Consider the following 18,299-nt stretch of genomic DNA (forward strand, 5'->3'; position numbering starts at 1 on the left):
GTAAAATATTGGAAATGGGTAAAAGTACCAGGAGGCCATCACTGAATTATTTGTTGAGTAATGAATTAATCATAAAAATGAGAGAAGAGAAAGATTTGGGAGTGCTGGTCCAAGATAGTTTGTCACCAGAAAAACACATTAACAAGATAGTTGGAGAGACTTATAAACTCTTGACTAACATAAGAATAGCATTTCATTATATGGATGAGGATATGATGAAATAATTGATAGTGGCCATGATCCACCCCAGGTTAGAATATGCATGGTAGTGTGGTCCCCACACAAAAAGAAAGATATAAACAAGATTGAGAGAATACAAAGAACAACAAACAAGTTGGTCCCCAGTCTGGCATACCTGTCATACAGAGAGAGGCTGGAAAAGCTGGATTTGCCTTTCTTAGTGGAAAGGAGAAAGAGGGGAGACATGATTGCGATGTTCAGGACCATGATGGAGTAGATAAAATTGACAAAGAAGATCTGTTTTTATGGGATATGGGAGCAACAAGAGGACACAATGAAATTGAGAAAGTCCAGCTGCTTGAATTATAGACTTATGGAATAGCCTGGACAGAGAGATCGTCCAGTCTAAAAACTTAAACGAGTTTAAAGCTAAATTTGACTTATTGAGAAACAGCGACGTAAACCCTCGAGCATAGCACATTCCGTGTATATCACATTTAGGTATATTAGGTAAATACATAAGTATTTGGAACGACTTAGACGAAGAGGTGGTGCATGAGAAAAACATTGATGTGTTTAAAGGTAGACTTGATAAATGTGGATATGGAGACAGAACAACACGAGCATTGCTCAATTCCTGTATACCTAAATAGGTAAATACACACACACACACACACACACACACACGAACAGCCGGAGAGAGAGGACGTCTCAGGCCTCGCTCCTAACCTTGAGTAGTTTCAGGAATTTTGTCTGTCCTGTCTGCTAGGGTCTTTCTTTAAATTTAAAATAATGAAAGTTGGTAGACTTCCAAAAATGTAAAGATTTGTTGGCAATAGTATACATGAATGTTTGTGGCTTATTCGGTAACAGCTGTTTAGGTTCTTTACCGGTACGTTAAACATGGCCGAAAATGTAAACAATGAGGGAATGGAATTTCAAGGATTTGATCCTAATACTAATGTCATGGACCTGGTGAAAACATTAATTATGAGGATTAGTGAACTCGAAAAAAAAGTAGAGAATCTAGTGATAAAGGATGTGTCAGAAAATACGGAAACCACCATTCAGAGTCTAATCCAGTCCAACGAAAGAGCCAATGAAGAGATTAAGAATTTGAAGAGGGAAAATGTTGAACTGAGGAGGAAACTTGAAGAGAGTACTAATAAAACGGAGAAGGTGAGTAATGTATTAGAAGAACACAAGGCAAAGTGGGCACACGTAGAAGAAGAACAGAAAGAAGTGGTCAGCTTAAGAGAGATCATCCAGGAAGAAAGGGAAATGAACAAGAAAGAAATGGAAGAAAATGTAGTGAAAATACTGAAGAAAAAAGAGAAAATAGTGAGAGAAACTGTAGAAAGGAACAGATGTGTGGTAGTATTTGGAAACAGGGAAGAGGAAGAAAAGGTTAGGTTCGCAAGACTCGAGAGAGACACGAACATGGTGAGAGGAATATTAGGCAAGATTGACCCCGAAGGAGACAAGTGGGTAAAAGAAATTGAGGAAGTAAGGAGGATAGAGCCTTATAAGAAAGGGGAAACAAGACCAATGAGAGTCAAGTTTACATCAGAAAGTGTAATAAATGAGATACTTAAAGTGACCTGGAAATTAAGCAAAGAGGCGGGGATGGAAAATATTATAATAAGAAAAGATCTGAATGAAGATGAAAGAGAAGTTTTAAAATCATTAAAGGAAGAAGTAAAGGAAAAAAATGATAAGAGGACAGAGGAAGAACGTAATACTTTTTTTTTGGAGAGTATTGGATATGAAAGTAAGGAAATGGTATTTAAGGAAATAGAAGTGAAGGAAACTAGGGGGGATGGTTGTGAAAGATCAGAAGTTGAGGAAGTGGTACGGACAGAGAGTAGGAGAGAAGAGGGTATTAATAATGTCAAAAATAATTTGAAGGTGATATATACTAATGTTGATGGTTTCATATCGACAAGGATCGAAATTAATGATTTCTTGAGAGAACATGAACCTGATGTCATGTGCTTTGTAGAGACCAAATTACGAGAAGATATTGATGTTCATTTGGGAGATGGTAAATACAAACTGTGGAGAAAAGACAGAAAAGAAAAAAAGGGAGGAGGAGTGATGATAGCAGTGAAGAACAACATAAATGTAGATACTGTGGAAATGGGAGAAGGGAGGGCTGAAGTGATATATATGAAATTAGAAACTGGAGAGAATGTTAAGCGAGATATGGCGGTAGTGTATGTTCCCCCAAAGATCAGAGCATGGAAGGATGATGAATACCATGAGATGTTGTCAGATATGGCTAGCTACTTGCAAAAAATAATTGAGAAAAGCAATAATATAATTTTGGTGGGTGACTTTAATTGTAAAGAGGTGAACTGGGAGGAATGGTACTCGGGAGGCGGCTAGGATTCGTGGGGTACTATGTTATTAAATATAATAATGAATAATGTGATGACGCAGTGGGTCAAAGAAGAGACACGGTTTCGAGGTGAGGACACGCCAGCAAGGTTAGATTTACTGTTCACCAAAGAACCCGATGTAATAGAATCATTGGAATATCTCTGTCCTTTGGGAAAAAGTGATCACGTGGTCATTGAGTTCCAGATGTTAATAGGAAACGTCGAGCCAAGAGACGAGCTTCATAGACAGGGAAGATACAACTTTGGCAAAGCAAATTTTACAGGATTGAGAAACTTTTTTGAAAATGCGGATTGGAGAAAATTCAGAGAAACAAGAGAGATACAGAGGAAGTGGGATATCTTTCTAGACCTCTATAATTTGGGAGTGGAAAAATTTGTACCAAGAGTAAGAGGGAAAGAAAACAGGAAAAAGGAGTGGTTTAATAGAAGGTGTATGATAGCCAAAAAAGAGAGAGATAAGGCGTGGAACAATTGGAGAAAGAGAGGTAACGACAGAACAAAGGAAGAATATAAAAGAACAAGAAACGAATACAGAAGAATACGTAGGGAAGAAGAAAAGAATTTTGAAAAAGGTATAATTGACAAATGCAAGGATGAACCCAAACTGTTTTATAGATTTGTTAATGGCAAACTGAAAGAAAAGGAAGGAATCACCAAGCTGAAAGTAGATGGAGAGGTCTTTAAGGATGCGGCAATGCAAGCAGAAATAATGAACAAACGTTTCCAGTCAGTTTTCACTAAAGAAAAGGAGCTTGTGGAAGGGGAGGGAGTGATTAGAAATGTTCCGGTGATGAAAGATATAAAAGTGGAGGTGCAGGAAGTGTATAAATTACTGGAAACTGAAGATGTAAGGAAAGCCCCAGGACCAGATGGAATTTCTAATTGGGTACTGAAGGAATGCAGAGAACAACTGGCGGATAAAATTCACAGCTTAATTGTATGCTCACTGGAAGAGGGGAAAGTACCAAAAGAATGGAAGAGGGCAAATGTGGTACCAATTTACAAGGGAGGAAACAGGGAAGAACCCCTGAATTATAGACCAGTGTCTGTAACCAGCATCGTCGCAAAATTGTGTGAGAGAATCCTGAAAGACAGATGGATAAAATATCTGGAAGAGATGAATATTTTGGCTGAATGTCAGTTTGGATTCAGAAGTGGAAGGTCATGTGTTTCAAACTTGTTGAGCTTTTACTCAAGAGCGATTGATGTGGTACAGGAGAGAGATGGTTGGGTGGATTGTGTGTACTTAGACTTAGAGAAGGCCTTTGACAAGGTACCTCATAAGAGACTAATGTGGAAACTAGAATATATAGGAGGACTAAAGGGGAAACTTCTGGAATGGATGAGAGACTTTTTGAGAGACAGACAAATGAGGACAGTAATAAAGGAAAAGATGTCTGGATGGAGGGAAGTAACAAGTGGAGTCCCTCAAGGCTCAGTGTTGGCGCCAGTAATGTTCCTGATTTACGTATATGATATGGTAGATGGAGTGAACAGTTATGCGAGTCTGTTTGCTGATGATGTAAAGATCTTGAGGAAGATAGAGGTTGAGGAGGATTGTAAAATACTGCAGGAGGATTTGGATAGGATACACAATTGGAGCCGGACGTGGAAAATGAAATTTAATGTAAAGAAATGTAAAATATTGGAAATGGGTAAAAGTACCAGGAGACCATCACTGAATTAATTTTTGGGTAATGAATTAATCACAAAAAGGAGAGAAGAGAAAGATTTGGGAGTGCTGGTCCAAGATAGTTTGTCACCAGAAAAGCACATTAACAAGATAGTTGGAGAGACTTATAAGCTCTTGACTAACATAAGAGTAGCATTTCATTATATGGATGAGGAAATGATGAAAAAATTGATAGTGGCCATGATTCGCCCCAAGTTAGAATATGCAGCGGTAGTGTGGTCCCCACACAAAAAGAAAGATATAAACAAGATTGAGAGAATACAAAGAACAGCAACCAAGATGGTCCCCAGTCTGACAGACCTGTCATACAGAGAGAGGCTGGAAAAACTGGATTTGCCTTCGTTAGAGGAAAGGAGAAAGAGGGGAGACATGATTGCGGTGTTCAGGACCATGGTGGGAGTAGATAAAATTGACAAAGAAGATCTGTTTGTATGGGCTAAGAGAGCAACAAGAGGACGTGGAATGAAATTGAAAAATCAAGCTGCTTGAAGGATATCAAGAAATATAGCTTTCCTTACAGAAGTATAGACTTATGGAATAGCCTGGACAAAGAGAGCGTCCAGTCTAAAAACTTAAACGAGTTTAAAGTTAAATTCGACTTATTGAGAAACAGCGACGGAAACCCACGAGCATAGTACATTCCGTGTATATCACAATTAGGTATATTCTTAAATATTTGGAACGACTTAGACAAAGAGGTGGTGCATGAGAAAAACATTCATGTGTGTAAAGGTAGACTTGATAAATGTGGATATGGAGACAGGACAACACTAGCATTGCTCAATTCCTGTATACTACAAATAGGTAAATACACACACACACACACACACGAACAGCCAGAGAGAGAGGACGTCCCAGGCATCGCTCCTGACCTTGAGTAGTTTCAGGAATTTTGTCTGTCCTGTCTCCTAGGGTCTTTCTTTAAATTTAAAATAATGAAAGTTGGTAGAGTACCAAAAATGTAAAGATTTGTTGGCAATAGTATACATGAATGTTTGTGGCTTATTCGGTAACAGCTGTTTGGGTACTTTACCGGTACGTTAAACATGGCCGAAAATGTAAACAATGAGGGAATGGAATTTCAAGGATTTGATGCTAATTCTAATGTCATGGACCTGGTGAAAACATTAATTATGAGGATTAGTGAACTCGAAAAAAAGTAGAGAATCTAGTGATAAAGGATGTGTCAGGAAATACGGAAACCACCATACAGAGTCTAATCCAGTCCAACGAAACGGCCAATGAAGAAATTAAGAATTTGAAGAGGGAAAATGTTGAACTGAGGAGGAAACTTGAAGAGAGTACTAATAAAACGGAGAAGGTGAGTAACGTACTAGAAGAACACAAGGCAAAGTGGGCACACGTAGAAGAAGAACAGAAAGAAGTGGTCAGCTTAAGAGAGATCATCCAGGAAGAAAGGGAAATGAACAAGAAAGAAATGGAAGAAAATGTAGTGAAAATACTGAAGAAAAAAGAGAAAATAGTGAGAGAAACTGTAGAAAGGAACAGATGTGTGGTAGTATTTGGAAACAGGGAAGAGGAAGAAAAGGTTAGGTTCGCAAGACTCGAGAGAGACACGAACATGGTGAGAGGAATATTAGGCAAGATTGACCCCGAAGGAGACAAGTGGGTAAAAGAAATTGAGGAAGTAAGGAGGATAGGGCCTTATAAGAAAGGGGAAACAAGACCAATGAGAGTCAAGTTTACATCAGAAAGTGTAATAAATGAGATACTTAAAGTGACCTGGAAATTAAGCAAAGAGGCGGGGATGGAAAATATTATAATAAGAAAAGATCTGAATGAAGAAGAAAGAGAAGTTTTAAAATCATTAAAGGAAGAAGTAAAGGAAAAAAATGATAAGAGGACAGAGGAAGAACGTAATACTTTTTTTGGAGAGTATTGGATATGAAAGTAAGGAAATGGTATTTAAGGAAATAGAAGTGAAGGAAACTAGGGGGGATGGTTGTGAAAGATCAGAAGTTGAGGAAGTGGTACGGACAGAGAGTAGGAGAGAAGAGGGTATTAATAATGTCAAAAATAATTTGAAGGTGATATATACTAATGTTGATGGTTTCATATCGACAAGGATCGAAATTAATGATTTCTTGAGAGAACATGAACCTGATGTCATGTGCTTTGTAGAGACCAAATTAAGAGAAGATATTGATGTTCATTTGGGAGATGGTAAATACAAACTGTGGAGAAAAGACAGAAAAGAAAAAAAGGGAGGAGGAGTGATGATAGCAGTGAAGAACAACATAAATGTAGATACTGTAGAATTTGGAGAAGGCAGGGCTGAAGTGATATATATGAAATTAGAAACTGGAGAGAATGTTAAGAGAGATATGGCAGTAGTGTATGTTCCCCCAAAGACGAGAGCATGGAAGGATGACGAATACCATGAGATGTTGTCGGATATGGCTAGCTACTTGCAAAAAATAATTGAGAAAAGCAATAATATAATTTTGGTGGGTGACTTTAATTGTAAAGAGGTGAACTGGGAGGAATGGTACTCGGGAGGCGGCTAGGATTCGTGGGGTACTATGTTATTAAATATAATAATGAATAATGTGATGACGCAGTGGGTCAAAGAAGAGACACGGTTTCGAGGTGAGGACACACCAGCAAGGTTAGATTTACTGTTCACCAAAGAACCCGATGTAATAGAATCATTGGAATATCTCTGTCCTTTGGGAAAAAGTGATCACGTGGTCATTGAGTTCCAGATGTTAATAGGAAACGTCGAGCCAAGAGACGAGCTTCATAGACAGGGAAGATACAACTTTTGCAAAGCAAATTTTACAGGATTGAGAAACTTTTTTGAAAATGCGGATTGGAGAAAATTCAGAGAAACAAGAGAGATACAGAGGAAGTGGGATATCTTTCTAGACCTCTATAATTTGGGAGTGGAAAAATTTGTACCTAGAGTAAGAAGGAAAGAAAACAGGAAAAAGGAGTGGTTTAACAGAAGGTGTATGATAGCCAAAAAAGAGAGAGATAAGGCGTGGAACAATTGGAGAAAGAGAGGTAACGACAGAACAAAGGAAGAATATAAAAGAACAAGAAACGAATACACAAGAATACGTAGGGAAGAAGAAAGGAATTTTGAAAAAGGTATAATTGACAAATGCAAGGATGAACCCAAACTGTTTTATAGATTTGTTAATGGCAAACTGAAACAAAAGGAAGGAATCACCAAGCTGAAAGTAGATGGAGAGGTCTTTAAGGATGCGGCAATGCAAGCAGAAATAATGAACAAACGTTTCCAGTCAGTTTTCACTAAAGAAAAGGAGCTTGTGGAAGGGGAGGGAGTGATTAGAAATGTTCCGGTGATGAAAGATATAAAAGTGGAGGTGCAGGAAGTGTATAAATTACTGGAAACTCAAGATGTAAGGAAAGCCCCAGGACCAGATGGAATTTCTAATTGGGTACTGAAGGAATGCAGAGAACAACTGGCGGATAAAATTCACAGCTTAATTGTATGCTCACTGGAAGAGGGGAAAGTGCCAAAAGAATGGAAGAGGGCAAATGTGGTACCAATTTACAAGGGAGGAAACAGGGAAGAACCCCTGAATTATAGACCAGTGTCTCTAACCAGCATGGTCGCAAAATTGTGTGAGAGAATCCTGAAAGACAGATGGATAAAATATCTGGAAGAGATGAATATTTTGGCTGAATGTCAGTTAGGATTCAGAAGTGGAAGGTCATGTGTTTCAAACTTGTTGAGCTTTTACTCAAGAGCGATTGATGTGGTACAGGAGAGAGATGGTTGGGTGGATTGTGTGTACTTAGACTTAGAGAAGGCCTTTGACAAGGTACCTCATAAGAGACTAATGTGGAAACTAGAATATATAGGAGGACTAAAGGGGAAACTTCTGGAATGGATGAGAGATTTTTTGAGGAACAGACAAATGAGGACAGTAATAAAGGAAAAGATGTCTGGATGGAGGGAAGTAACAAGTGGAGTCCCTCAAGGCTCAGTGTTGGCGCCAGTAATGTTCCTGATTTACGTAAATGATATGGTAGATGGAGTGAACAGTTATGCGAGTCTGTTTGCTGATGATGTAAAGATCTTGAGGAAGATAGAGGTTGAGGAGGATTGTAAAATACTGCAGGAGGATTTGGATAGGATACACAATTGGAGCCGGACGTGGGAAATGAAATTTAATGTAAAGAAATGTAAAATATTGGAAATGGGTAAAAGTACCAGGAGACCATCACTGAATTAATTTTTGGGTAATGAATTAATCACAAAAAGGAGAGAAGAGAAAGATTTGGGAGTGCTGGTCCAAGATAGTTTGTCACCAGAAAAGCACATTAACAAGATAGTTGGAGAGACTTATAAGCTCTTGACTAACATAAGAGTAGCATTTCATTATATGGATGAGGAAATGATGAAAAAATTGATAGTGGCCATGATCCGCCCCAGGTTAGAATATGCAGCGGTAGTGTGGTCCCCACACAAAAAGAAAGATATAAACAAGATTGAGAGAATACAAAGAAGAGCAACCAAGATGGTCCCCAGTCTGGCAGACCTGTCATACTGAGAGAGGCTGGAAAAACTGGATTTGCCTTCGTTAGAGGAAAGGAGAAAGAGGGGAGACATGATTGCGGTGTTCAGGACCATGGTGGGAGTAGATAAAATTGACAAAGAAGATCTGTTTGTATGGGATAAGAGAGCAACAAGAGGACATGGAATGAAATTGAAAAAGTCAAGCTGCTTGAAGGATATCAAGAAATATAGCTTTCCTTACAGAAGTATAGACTTATGGAATAGCCTGGACAAAGAGATCGTCCAGTCTAAAAACTTAAACGAGTTTAAAGTTAAATTCGACTTATTGAGAAACAGCGATGGAAACCCACGAGCATAGTACATTCCGTGTATATCACAATTAGGTATATTCTTAAATATTTGGAACGACTTAGACAAAGAGGTGGTGCATGAGAAAAACATTCATTTGTGTAAAGGTAGACTTGATAAATGTGGACATGGAGACAGGACAACACGAGCATTGCTCAATTCCTGTATACTACAAATAGGTAAATACAAATAGGTAAATACACACACACACACACACACACACACACACACACACACACACACTTGAAGTCCAACTTTCAGTCTTACCCACACAATCCTTGAGCCAATGGATCCATACTCTCTTATTTTCTCCATCCATCTCTTGCACACAACAATACACACTCCTTCTTTTGCCCTCTCATTCTCAACCACTCCCACACATATACCCCATCCATACACCCATTCTCTCACCCTCTCACCATCCCATTTAGTTTCAGGTTATCCACATATATCCATTTTTGCACCCTGAAGCACCTGGAGACTTTCTCTTTCACCTCATCATTTACATGTCTTTCATTCCATGTCCCAATCTATACGATGTCCTTTGTTCGGTCCTTAGTCATCACCTGTTGGTCAGTCCTGGTCCAAGGCCTCTTGTTTGTATTTTTAGTCAGTTGTTTACCAGGGAGGGACTCCAACCCTCTGCTAAGCCACTTGTTGTCACATAGGGAAATGTGTTGGTTAGTTACCACCCAGCATTGTCAGTGATTTCTTGGTTTACAGGAAATCATTTGGCTTGCCATTCAGTGTAGAGCCACCCTAAAAACAGAGTACCGGTACACTAAGTGGGTGGATGATGGGCACCCCTACCTACCACATTGTACATTACATATGAAAACTCTAATTTGTTAACCGTTACATTGTTACTGCATACAGGCCTAGAGTCATAAATGTTATAGTATAATGAATAGTATAGTTGTTCTGAAGGTCCAAATGATGCATGGATGGAGATGTGTTTTATTTTAGTTAAGCACTAAGTTAATAGTTTTCTTATTTTTGTGGTTTTACATTTTCCTGTTTCTGGATCCTTCCCATTTTACCATATATATTCATGGGAATAGGCTTGTTAGATTGAATCAGGATTCTAGTGATTTGAACAGTATGTGAATTACTGTGTGGCCCATTTCACTAAGTGTGCTCTCGATGATTTTCCCCATTTTCTACTTTCTTTGTTACTGGATCCTACCTTACCTCATGTTGCAGTTGAAAGTGCCTCATGAAGATTGAACTATTTCCTTTCCCCATGGCGAGGTGCAGGGAAATATGCTGGATCCCTGCTTGGTGTTTATAATATACACTACCTGTAGGACAGCCTCACAAAAACATTTACTTACCTGTGGTCAACATGGCTGCCTAGGCGGGCTGCTGTTACACAACAACAACAACCTGACCTCATATTTAAATCAGGAAAAAGGGTCTGGATATTTATGATGATGATGATGACGATGATGACATTGACGACGATGATGATAATGACAACGACGATGATGATGATAGTTTTTCCCTTTTATTCAGACTCGAGTACTGAAGAATGATTTTGCTCGCTACAACATTGATGAAGAGGGCCGAGAAGAGGTGGATAGTGACGAATATGGGTGGAAGATCATCCATACTGATGTTTTCCGCTTCCCTCAATGCAAGAACCTCTTTGCTTCCATTCTAGGTATGAGGTAGTAGACACAGTGTTGAGAGTTATAAATGTTGTTCAGTAATCTGCTTGTGCAATGCATCAAAGTTATTAAGTGTTCATTTCCATAGCTGGCTTCCTTCTCAGCCTTCCTGGCCATGCAGTGGATATTATTTTCAAACTACGCTTATGTAGCTTACTTTATTATTGTGAGTGAGGATGTGTTTAACAGTGAAATTTTTTTTAGGTAAGGTTTTTAATTTTTGACACAACCAACAGTTCTTCAGAAAATTGCTAAAAATTATATTACTGGTATCCCCTACTCTCATTTGTTGATGACTTACAAGTGGTGTCTGCTGTTACCATGATTTGGAGTATAGAACTCCCCGGAAAACAACCAACTAAAAAGACAAACAATAAGCCTCAGACAAGGACTGACCAAACGATGACGACCAAGGACCGGACAAAGGACATGGTAATTGGAACTTGGAATGTAAGAGGTGAAAGAGAGAGAGATTGTCCAGGTGCTTGAGGGTGCGAAAGTGGATGTATTTGGAATAACTGAAACAAAATGGAGAGGAGAAAGTGTGAGAGAATGGGAGTGATGGGGTATATGTGCAGGAGTAGGTGAGAATGAGAGGGCAAAGGAAGGAGTATGTATAGTTCTGAGTAAAAGATGGAAGAGGAGCATAAGACAGTATGGATCAGTTGGGTCAAGGACTGTGTGGGTAAAGTTGAAAGTTGAAATACAAATGTGGGCAATTGTGTGTGTGTAAGCACCAACGCAAGATCGTGCTAGAAGAGTGAGAGAAGAGTTCTGGACACATGTAGAAGTGTGCATGGAAAAGTTTGGAAGGAATGAGAGAGTGTTTTTGATTGGTGATATGAATGGTAAAGTTGGGAATATGAAGGTGGATGGAATAGTTGGTGAGTGGGGTGTGCCTGCTGAGATAGATGAGAATGGGAGTGCGTTAGTGGACATTTGTGCTGGGAGGGGGTTGGTGATAGCCAATGCCCTCTTCAGGCATAAAATGATCCACAGGTATACATGGCGAGTGATGAGAAGGGTGAGTGGTGAACTGAATGAAAGGAAGGCAATGATTGATTATTTGTGTGTGGATGAAAGGATGCACAGATGTGTAAAGGATGCAAGCGTGTATAGAAGTTGGGGGAGTGGACTTTCTGACCACTACTTGGTGGTGGCCAGAATTAGAATGCAAGTAAGATGGAGGAATAAAAGAAGGGAAAGACGAGAGGAAGGAGTAGTTGCAAGGAGAGTGGAAAGGTTACAAGAGGATGAGAAAAAGACAGAGTATAAGAGAGAAGTGGAGGAACGATTGGGCAAATATGAATTGGAGCAGATGGGAGACGTGGAAGGTGTGTGTAAGATATTTACAGAAGAAATATGTGCAGCATGTGATGTGGTGTGTGGAAGGAAGAGAAGACGGAGGGGGGTGCAAGGAACAGCGTGGTGGACTGAAGAGGTGAAACAGGCTGTGGCACAAAAGAAGAAAGCATACAATGAATGGATGAGAAATAGGGGCGTGGAAGAAGTTGAGAGGCGGAAGAGAGAGTTATATGTAGAAAGAAAGAGAGAGGTGAAAAGATTAGAAAGAGAGTAAGAAGAGAGTGGATGAGGAATTTGGAAGGAATTTGAGTGTAAAGTGGAGGGACTGTAAGAAAATGTTCTGGAGAGAGATGAAAAGAGTAAGACAGGGTGGAAGTGAAGTTAGCAGGGGTGTGAAAGATAAAAATGGTAGATTACTAGTGGAGAAGGGAGAAAAAGTGAGCAGATGGAGAGAACACTTTAAGGAATTGCTGAACGTAGAAGATGGAAGTAATGCGAGTATAAGTGGCTGGGGAATGGCTGGGAGAAGGAGGGAGGTGAGAAGACAGGAAGAAATCAGTAGGATAGAAGTTGTGGAAGCAATGAAGAAAGTTAAATCGGGGAAAGCCCCAGGAATTGATGGAGTGTGTGGTGAAATGCTGAAGTATGGGGGAGAGATAGTAGTAGAATGGATGTGGAAGATGTGCAGATTGGCCTGGGAGGAAGGTAGAGTCCCGGAGGATTGGAAGTCAGATATAATTATTCCCTTGTACAAAGGAAAAGGGGAAAAAGAAGTGTGTGGTAATCATAGGGGCATTTGTCTTCTTAGTATAATAGGAAAAGTGTATTGTAGGATACCTATAGACAGAGTTAGAGAAAGAACAGAGAAATTAGTTAGAGAAGAACAGGGAGGCTTTAGGAAGGGAAGAGGTTGTGTAGATCAGATATTCATTCTTAGATCTTTAGTGGAAAAGTTTCTAGAGAAGGGAAAGAAGTTGTATGCGGCTTTCATGGATTTGGAGAAAGCATATGACAGGGTGGATAGACAAGGATTGTGGAAAGTGTTAAGAATATATGGAGTAGATGGGAAGTTGTTGAATGCTGTGAAGAGTATGTACGATGGTGCTAAGGCTGCAGTGCATGTGGATGGTGAACTAAGTGAATTTTTCTCTTTGAAAGTTGGTTTGAAACAGGGATGTGTCATGTCTCCATGGTTGTTCAATCTGTACATGGATGGGGTAAAAAAAGAGGTACAAGGTAGGGTAGTGGATGTTGGAGTGGCCCTGGTGAGAGAGGATAGTGTTTGGAACCTCCCTGTACTGTTGTTTGCAGATGATACTGTGTTGTTGAGTGAAGACGAAGGGGAACTGCAAGGCTTGGTGGATGAGTTTGAGAGAGTGTGTAAGAAACGGAATCTAAAGGTGAATGTAGGGAGGAGTAAAGTGATGGTCTTTGAGAGAGGTGAAGTTAGTGAATATACAACGAGGTTGGATGGTGAGGAATTGGAAAATGTGAGTATGTTTAAGTACTTGGGTAGTGTGATGAGTAAGGATGGAGATTTGGAGGGTGAAGTGCTTGAAAGGGTACAGCAGGGAAGAAAGGTTGCTGGTTCTTTGAAAGCAGTGATAAGAAACAGGGAAGTGAGCATGGAAGTGAAAAAGTTACTACATGACAGTATTGTGATACCAACTCTAACGTACGGAAGTGAAGCTTGGACATTGTTGGAAGGACACAAGTCAAGAGTGAGAGCAGTGGAAATGAGTTATTTAAGAGGAGCCTGTGGAGTCACGTGGAGAGACAGGCTGATGAATGAGGATATAATGGAGCGTTGTGGTGTTGATGTGGATGTGATAGGAAGCGTTATGAGGAACACACTGAGCTGGTTTGGCCATGTGGAGAGGATGGAGGGTGAAAGACTGACGAAGAGAGTATATGTGAGTGAGGTGGAGGGGGGAAGAGGGAGGGGAAGGATGAGATGGAGGGATGGGGTGGAGAGGTATATGAGAGAGGGGGGTGTGAGTTGGGAGCAGGGCAGTGAAATGGCGGGGGACAGGGCGACTTGGAGGCGATTTGTTTGTGGCCACCCCAAACGGGATTGAGGCATCTGGCAATAGATAGATAGATAGGAAACCTCTTTAAGCTGAAGTAATAGGGTCTGAGGTCTTTCGAACTTCACTGAAATTTTAGCATATGAAATATGTGAGGCCTACTGACTAACCAGAAAAAAATCACTTCCCGTGTTTGCAGAGGGTGTATTCCAAGCATAAGGAGGGTCTTTTGGTAGGATTTAGAGGTGTGAAGGGGGCATATGATCGCCTTTGTGTAACAATATCACTTCTGTGCAACATTTTTTAACCATAATCACAATTGCACTACCTTACACTTTATATACGAGGTGCTACCCAAAAGTTCCAGTAATTTGAACAGAGGGAGCCAACCATTTGCAGTTTTGCCTTTTGCTGCTAGGAGGAGTCAGCAGCATCTCTTGTGCGTCAGTGTGGCCCTGGCCGCGTCTGTGGGAGGATGTGTTGTTGAGCTACACTTACTATTGTAACGTGGTGTGTAGGTGGTTTGGTGGTTTTGCAGTGGTGGACCAATGGCGCAGCAGTATCAAGTCATTATTGATCGTTTTCTTCAATAACCAAGGGATTGTTCACAAGGAATTCGTCCCACCTGGTCAGTCTGTCAGTGGAAAGTTTTACTGTGAAGTTTTGCAGCGTGTGAGGGAGAACATCCACTCCAAATGTCCAGAATGGTGGAAGAACAAGGCCCGAGTCCTGCATCATGACAACGCCCCTGCCCACACATCAGTTGTTGTCCTGCAGTTCTTGGCTTCCACTAACACAGTAGTTATTCCCCACCTACCCTATTTGCCTGACCTTGCCCCCTGCAACTTTTTCCTGTCTCCTAAGCTGAAATTGTGACTGAAAGGGCATCGATTTGACTTGATTGAGGAGATCCAGACAGAATTGCAGGAGGTGCTCAAGACCATCACACCTGAAGCCTTCCAAGGATGCATGGACTCGTGGAAAAAATGCTTTGACCACTGTATACTGCCCAAGGGGACTGCTGTATTTCAAAAGCGACAGTGAGTACTAGGAGGTAAGGTAACTTATTTTCCTACAATATTCAAATTACTGCAACTTTTGGGTAGCACCTCGTACACATTATATACAGGCCATAACCCCTCCGAGCCGGGCTGTTATTCCGTCGTCGCCCTCTCAGTATGGGCAATTTTCCCAGAGTTGCTAGTTTTCAAACCTCAGTATCTCGGAAAGTATAGCAGTTAGGGAAACATTGAAAACCACATTATTCACCAACTCCTCTTCTTGTGAATAAAACCATCCCCAGGTCTGTAGCTGGTCACGTTGATGAGTAAGGACCTGAAGAATATACATAATTTTTGGCCGCGAGGCAGGCTGCATTCGTGTGTGTCTGTGTGGTACTGACTTTCGCTTTGCTTTCGACATAATAACTTCTCCATTCCTAGATAAACTAGACACAGTTGCTTCCAAGACACACCCTATGGCACTATCACTTGGCTCTTTCCTAGTATCCCTCAAAAGAGGCTTGTTAGGGGTGGATGAGGCAATGGTTCATGTAAGGCAGGAACAGAATTGAACGAGAGATGTAAGAAAATATTGTCCTACACCTAGCAGAGGCACAGAGACGACTGAGGTATGCTTGCCTCGGTCATCGGGAGGCTATCCCGAGACGAGATCAAGTGGAGGCCTCTTCAGACTATGCCGCGAAAATGCTTGCGGTTATAGCCATCACCTGGTGGCCCCAGTCCACCAGTTACAGGTTGGATATAACCATCACCCAGCTCTTAGGGGTAAAGAACACTATTGCACTTTGTATACACTTTATATACAGGCCTTAATCACTACTGTAAAGCACAAGTGTATGCAAAACTAATCGCTGTCAGAACTGCGGCAAAACTATTGTGCTGGCAACTCTGTGAACACACTACTTAGGAGGACTCTAGACTGAGGCCGGAGGTGGATGATGGGCTCCTACAGGCTAGAACATAATGAACCTTGTGCATCATGCTGAGACTGGGTTCCAATAGACAACAATATATCTGTGCTGTTTACTTATCCCCTAATTCTACTGACTATCAAAAATTCTTCGACTATCTTACTTCTACGATGGAACACATTCTATCCATTTCTCCTTTCTCTGAAATCTCCATTCTAGGAGATTTCAATGTTCACCACCACCTTTGGCTCTCCTCTCCTTTCACGGATCCACCTGGTGAACAAGCCTACATCTTTTCTATCCTTAATGACCTAGAGCAGCTTGCACAGCACCCTACCTGTATCCCTGACCGCCTTGGAGAGAGCTCCAACATACTTAACCTCTTCCTCACAACTATTCCTTCTGCTTACTCTGTTAATCTTTTCTCTCCGTTGGGCTCCTCCGATCACAACCTTATAACCTTAACCTGTTCTATCACTCCGGTACGGCCTGTGGACCCTCCAGGGAAACGTCGTCTGTGGCATTTTGGAGCCGCGGACTGGGAGGCCCTCAGGCAGTACTTCTTTGATTTTCCCTGAAATGATTATTGCTTCCATGGCCTGGAGCCATCTGAGTGTGCCTTGCGCATTACGGAGGTTATTCTCTCGGGCATGGAAGCATACATTCCTTTCTCATATCCTTTGACTAACGCAAGAAAGCCTTGGTTTAATCATGCTTGTTGTAATGCTGTCCGCAACAAGGAGAGGGCCTACAAAAGGTACCGGAGCCAACCCTCCCCTGAATCACATCATCTTTATGTTTCTGCCCGGAATCGTGCTAAGTCTGTTCTTCGCTCTACTAAAAATAATTTCATCCATACTAAATGCTCTCAACTCTCCAACTCGAATTCTTCCCGCTCCTTCTGGCATCTTGCCAAAAATCTTCCTAACAGCTTTACCTCATCATCCTTCTCTCCTCTTTTCTGCTCTGATGGTTCTGTAGCTATTTCTTCTACTGATAAAGCCGATCTCTTCGCACAGACTTTCTCCTCCAATTCCACCTTAGACAATTCCGGTGCTGTTCCTCCATCTCTTCCCCCCTCTGACTTCCTCATGGCTGACATTAAAATTTCTTCAGTTGATGTATTTGCTGCCATCACTGGCCTCAGTACTAACAAGGCATATGGGCCTGATGGGGTCCCTCCTGTTGTTCTCAAGAACTGTGCTTCTGTGCTTACACCCTTCCTAGGCAAACTCTTTTGCCTTTTCTGTCAACTTGTACCTTTCCTTCTTTCTGGAAGTTTGCTCTCATTCAGCTAGTCCCAAAGAAGGGTGACCACTCCCAACCCTCCAACTATCGTCCATTTGCTTTAACGTCCTGTATTTCAAAAGTTTTCGAGTCAATTCTCAATAGAAAAATTTTAAGGCATCTTTCCTATCACAACCTTCTTTCCGATCGTCAGTACGGGTTCCGTCAGGGACGCTTCACTGGCGATCTTCTCACCTACCTTTCAGGCTCCTGGTCATCCTCCTTTCGGGACTTTGGCGAAAGCTTTGCCATTGCACTTGACTTCTCAAAGGCTTTTGATCGAGTCTGGCATAAATCTTTAATTTCCAAACTGCCCTCCTACGGTTTCTGTTCTTCTATCTGTGCCTTCATCGCTAGCTTCCTTTCTGGTCGTTCTATAGCCGCTGTTGTAGACGGCCATCGTTCTTCTAGATCTATCAACAGTGGTGTTCCTCAGGGCTCTGTACTATCACTAACTCCCTTCCTTTTATTCATCAATGATCTTCTAAGCTGTACATCTAACCCTATCCACTCATATATATATGTATATATATATATATATATATACAGTAAGGTCCCGGGTTACGTCACTATCGACTTACGTCAATTCAAGGTTACGACAGTCGGTCTGTGAGTGGAAATTTTAAAATATAAGAAAATAAAGAAAAAATACGTAAAGCGTGGGTTTTGACGTGTTGCTGTGTACCGCGAGATGTCTCTGGCGTTTTCCCGCCTCACGCTTGACGACCAACAATCGCTGTCAGTCTCACTGCTACCACCGCCTGATACAGTGATACCGTCATTTTCTTGTGTTTTTTGCCATCCTGATTCCAAGATGCCTAAGAGACAGCTTCCTGGTGACCATAACGACTCCAAGAAATGCAAGACCATCACATTACGTGAAAAAGTCGATATCATTAAGCGTAATGAGAAAGGAGAAAAGGCATCAGCAATCGGGCGTG

At 41.1% G+C, this 18,299-nt stretch overlaps 1 protein-coding gene across 1 annotated transcript in view; it reads left to right on the plus strand.

The window, feature by feature from the left end:
• LOC145392190 (transmembrane 9 superfamily member 1-like) overlaps positions 1–18,299 on the plus strand; it is a 538,883-nt gene that overhangs the window by 210,054 nt on the left and 310,530 nt on the right. Inside the window, exon 7 of the mRNA XM_080266639.1 lies at positions 10,652–10,799. Coding sequence (XP_080122765.1) covers positions 10,652–10,799 — 148 coding nt within the window. The remainder of the gene's footprint in view (positions 1–10,651; positions 10,800–18,299) is intronic.

The sequence above is a fragment of the Coenobita brevimanus genome, chromosome 21 (assembly GCF_032717465.1).
Source record: "Coenobita brevimanus isolate Jiangsu-jjx chromosome 21, ASM3271746v2, whole genome shotgun sequence".
Classification (NCBI taxonomy): domain Eukaryota; kingdom Metazoa; phylum Arthropoda; class Malacostraca; order Decapoda; family Coenobitidae; genus Coenobita; species Coenobita brevimanus.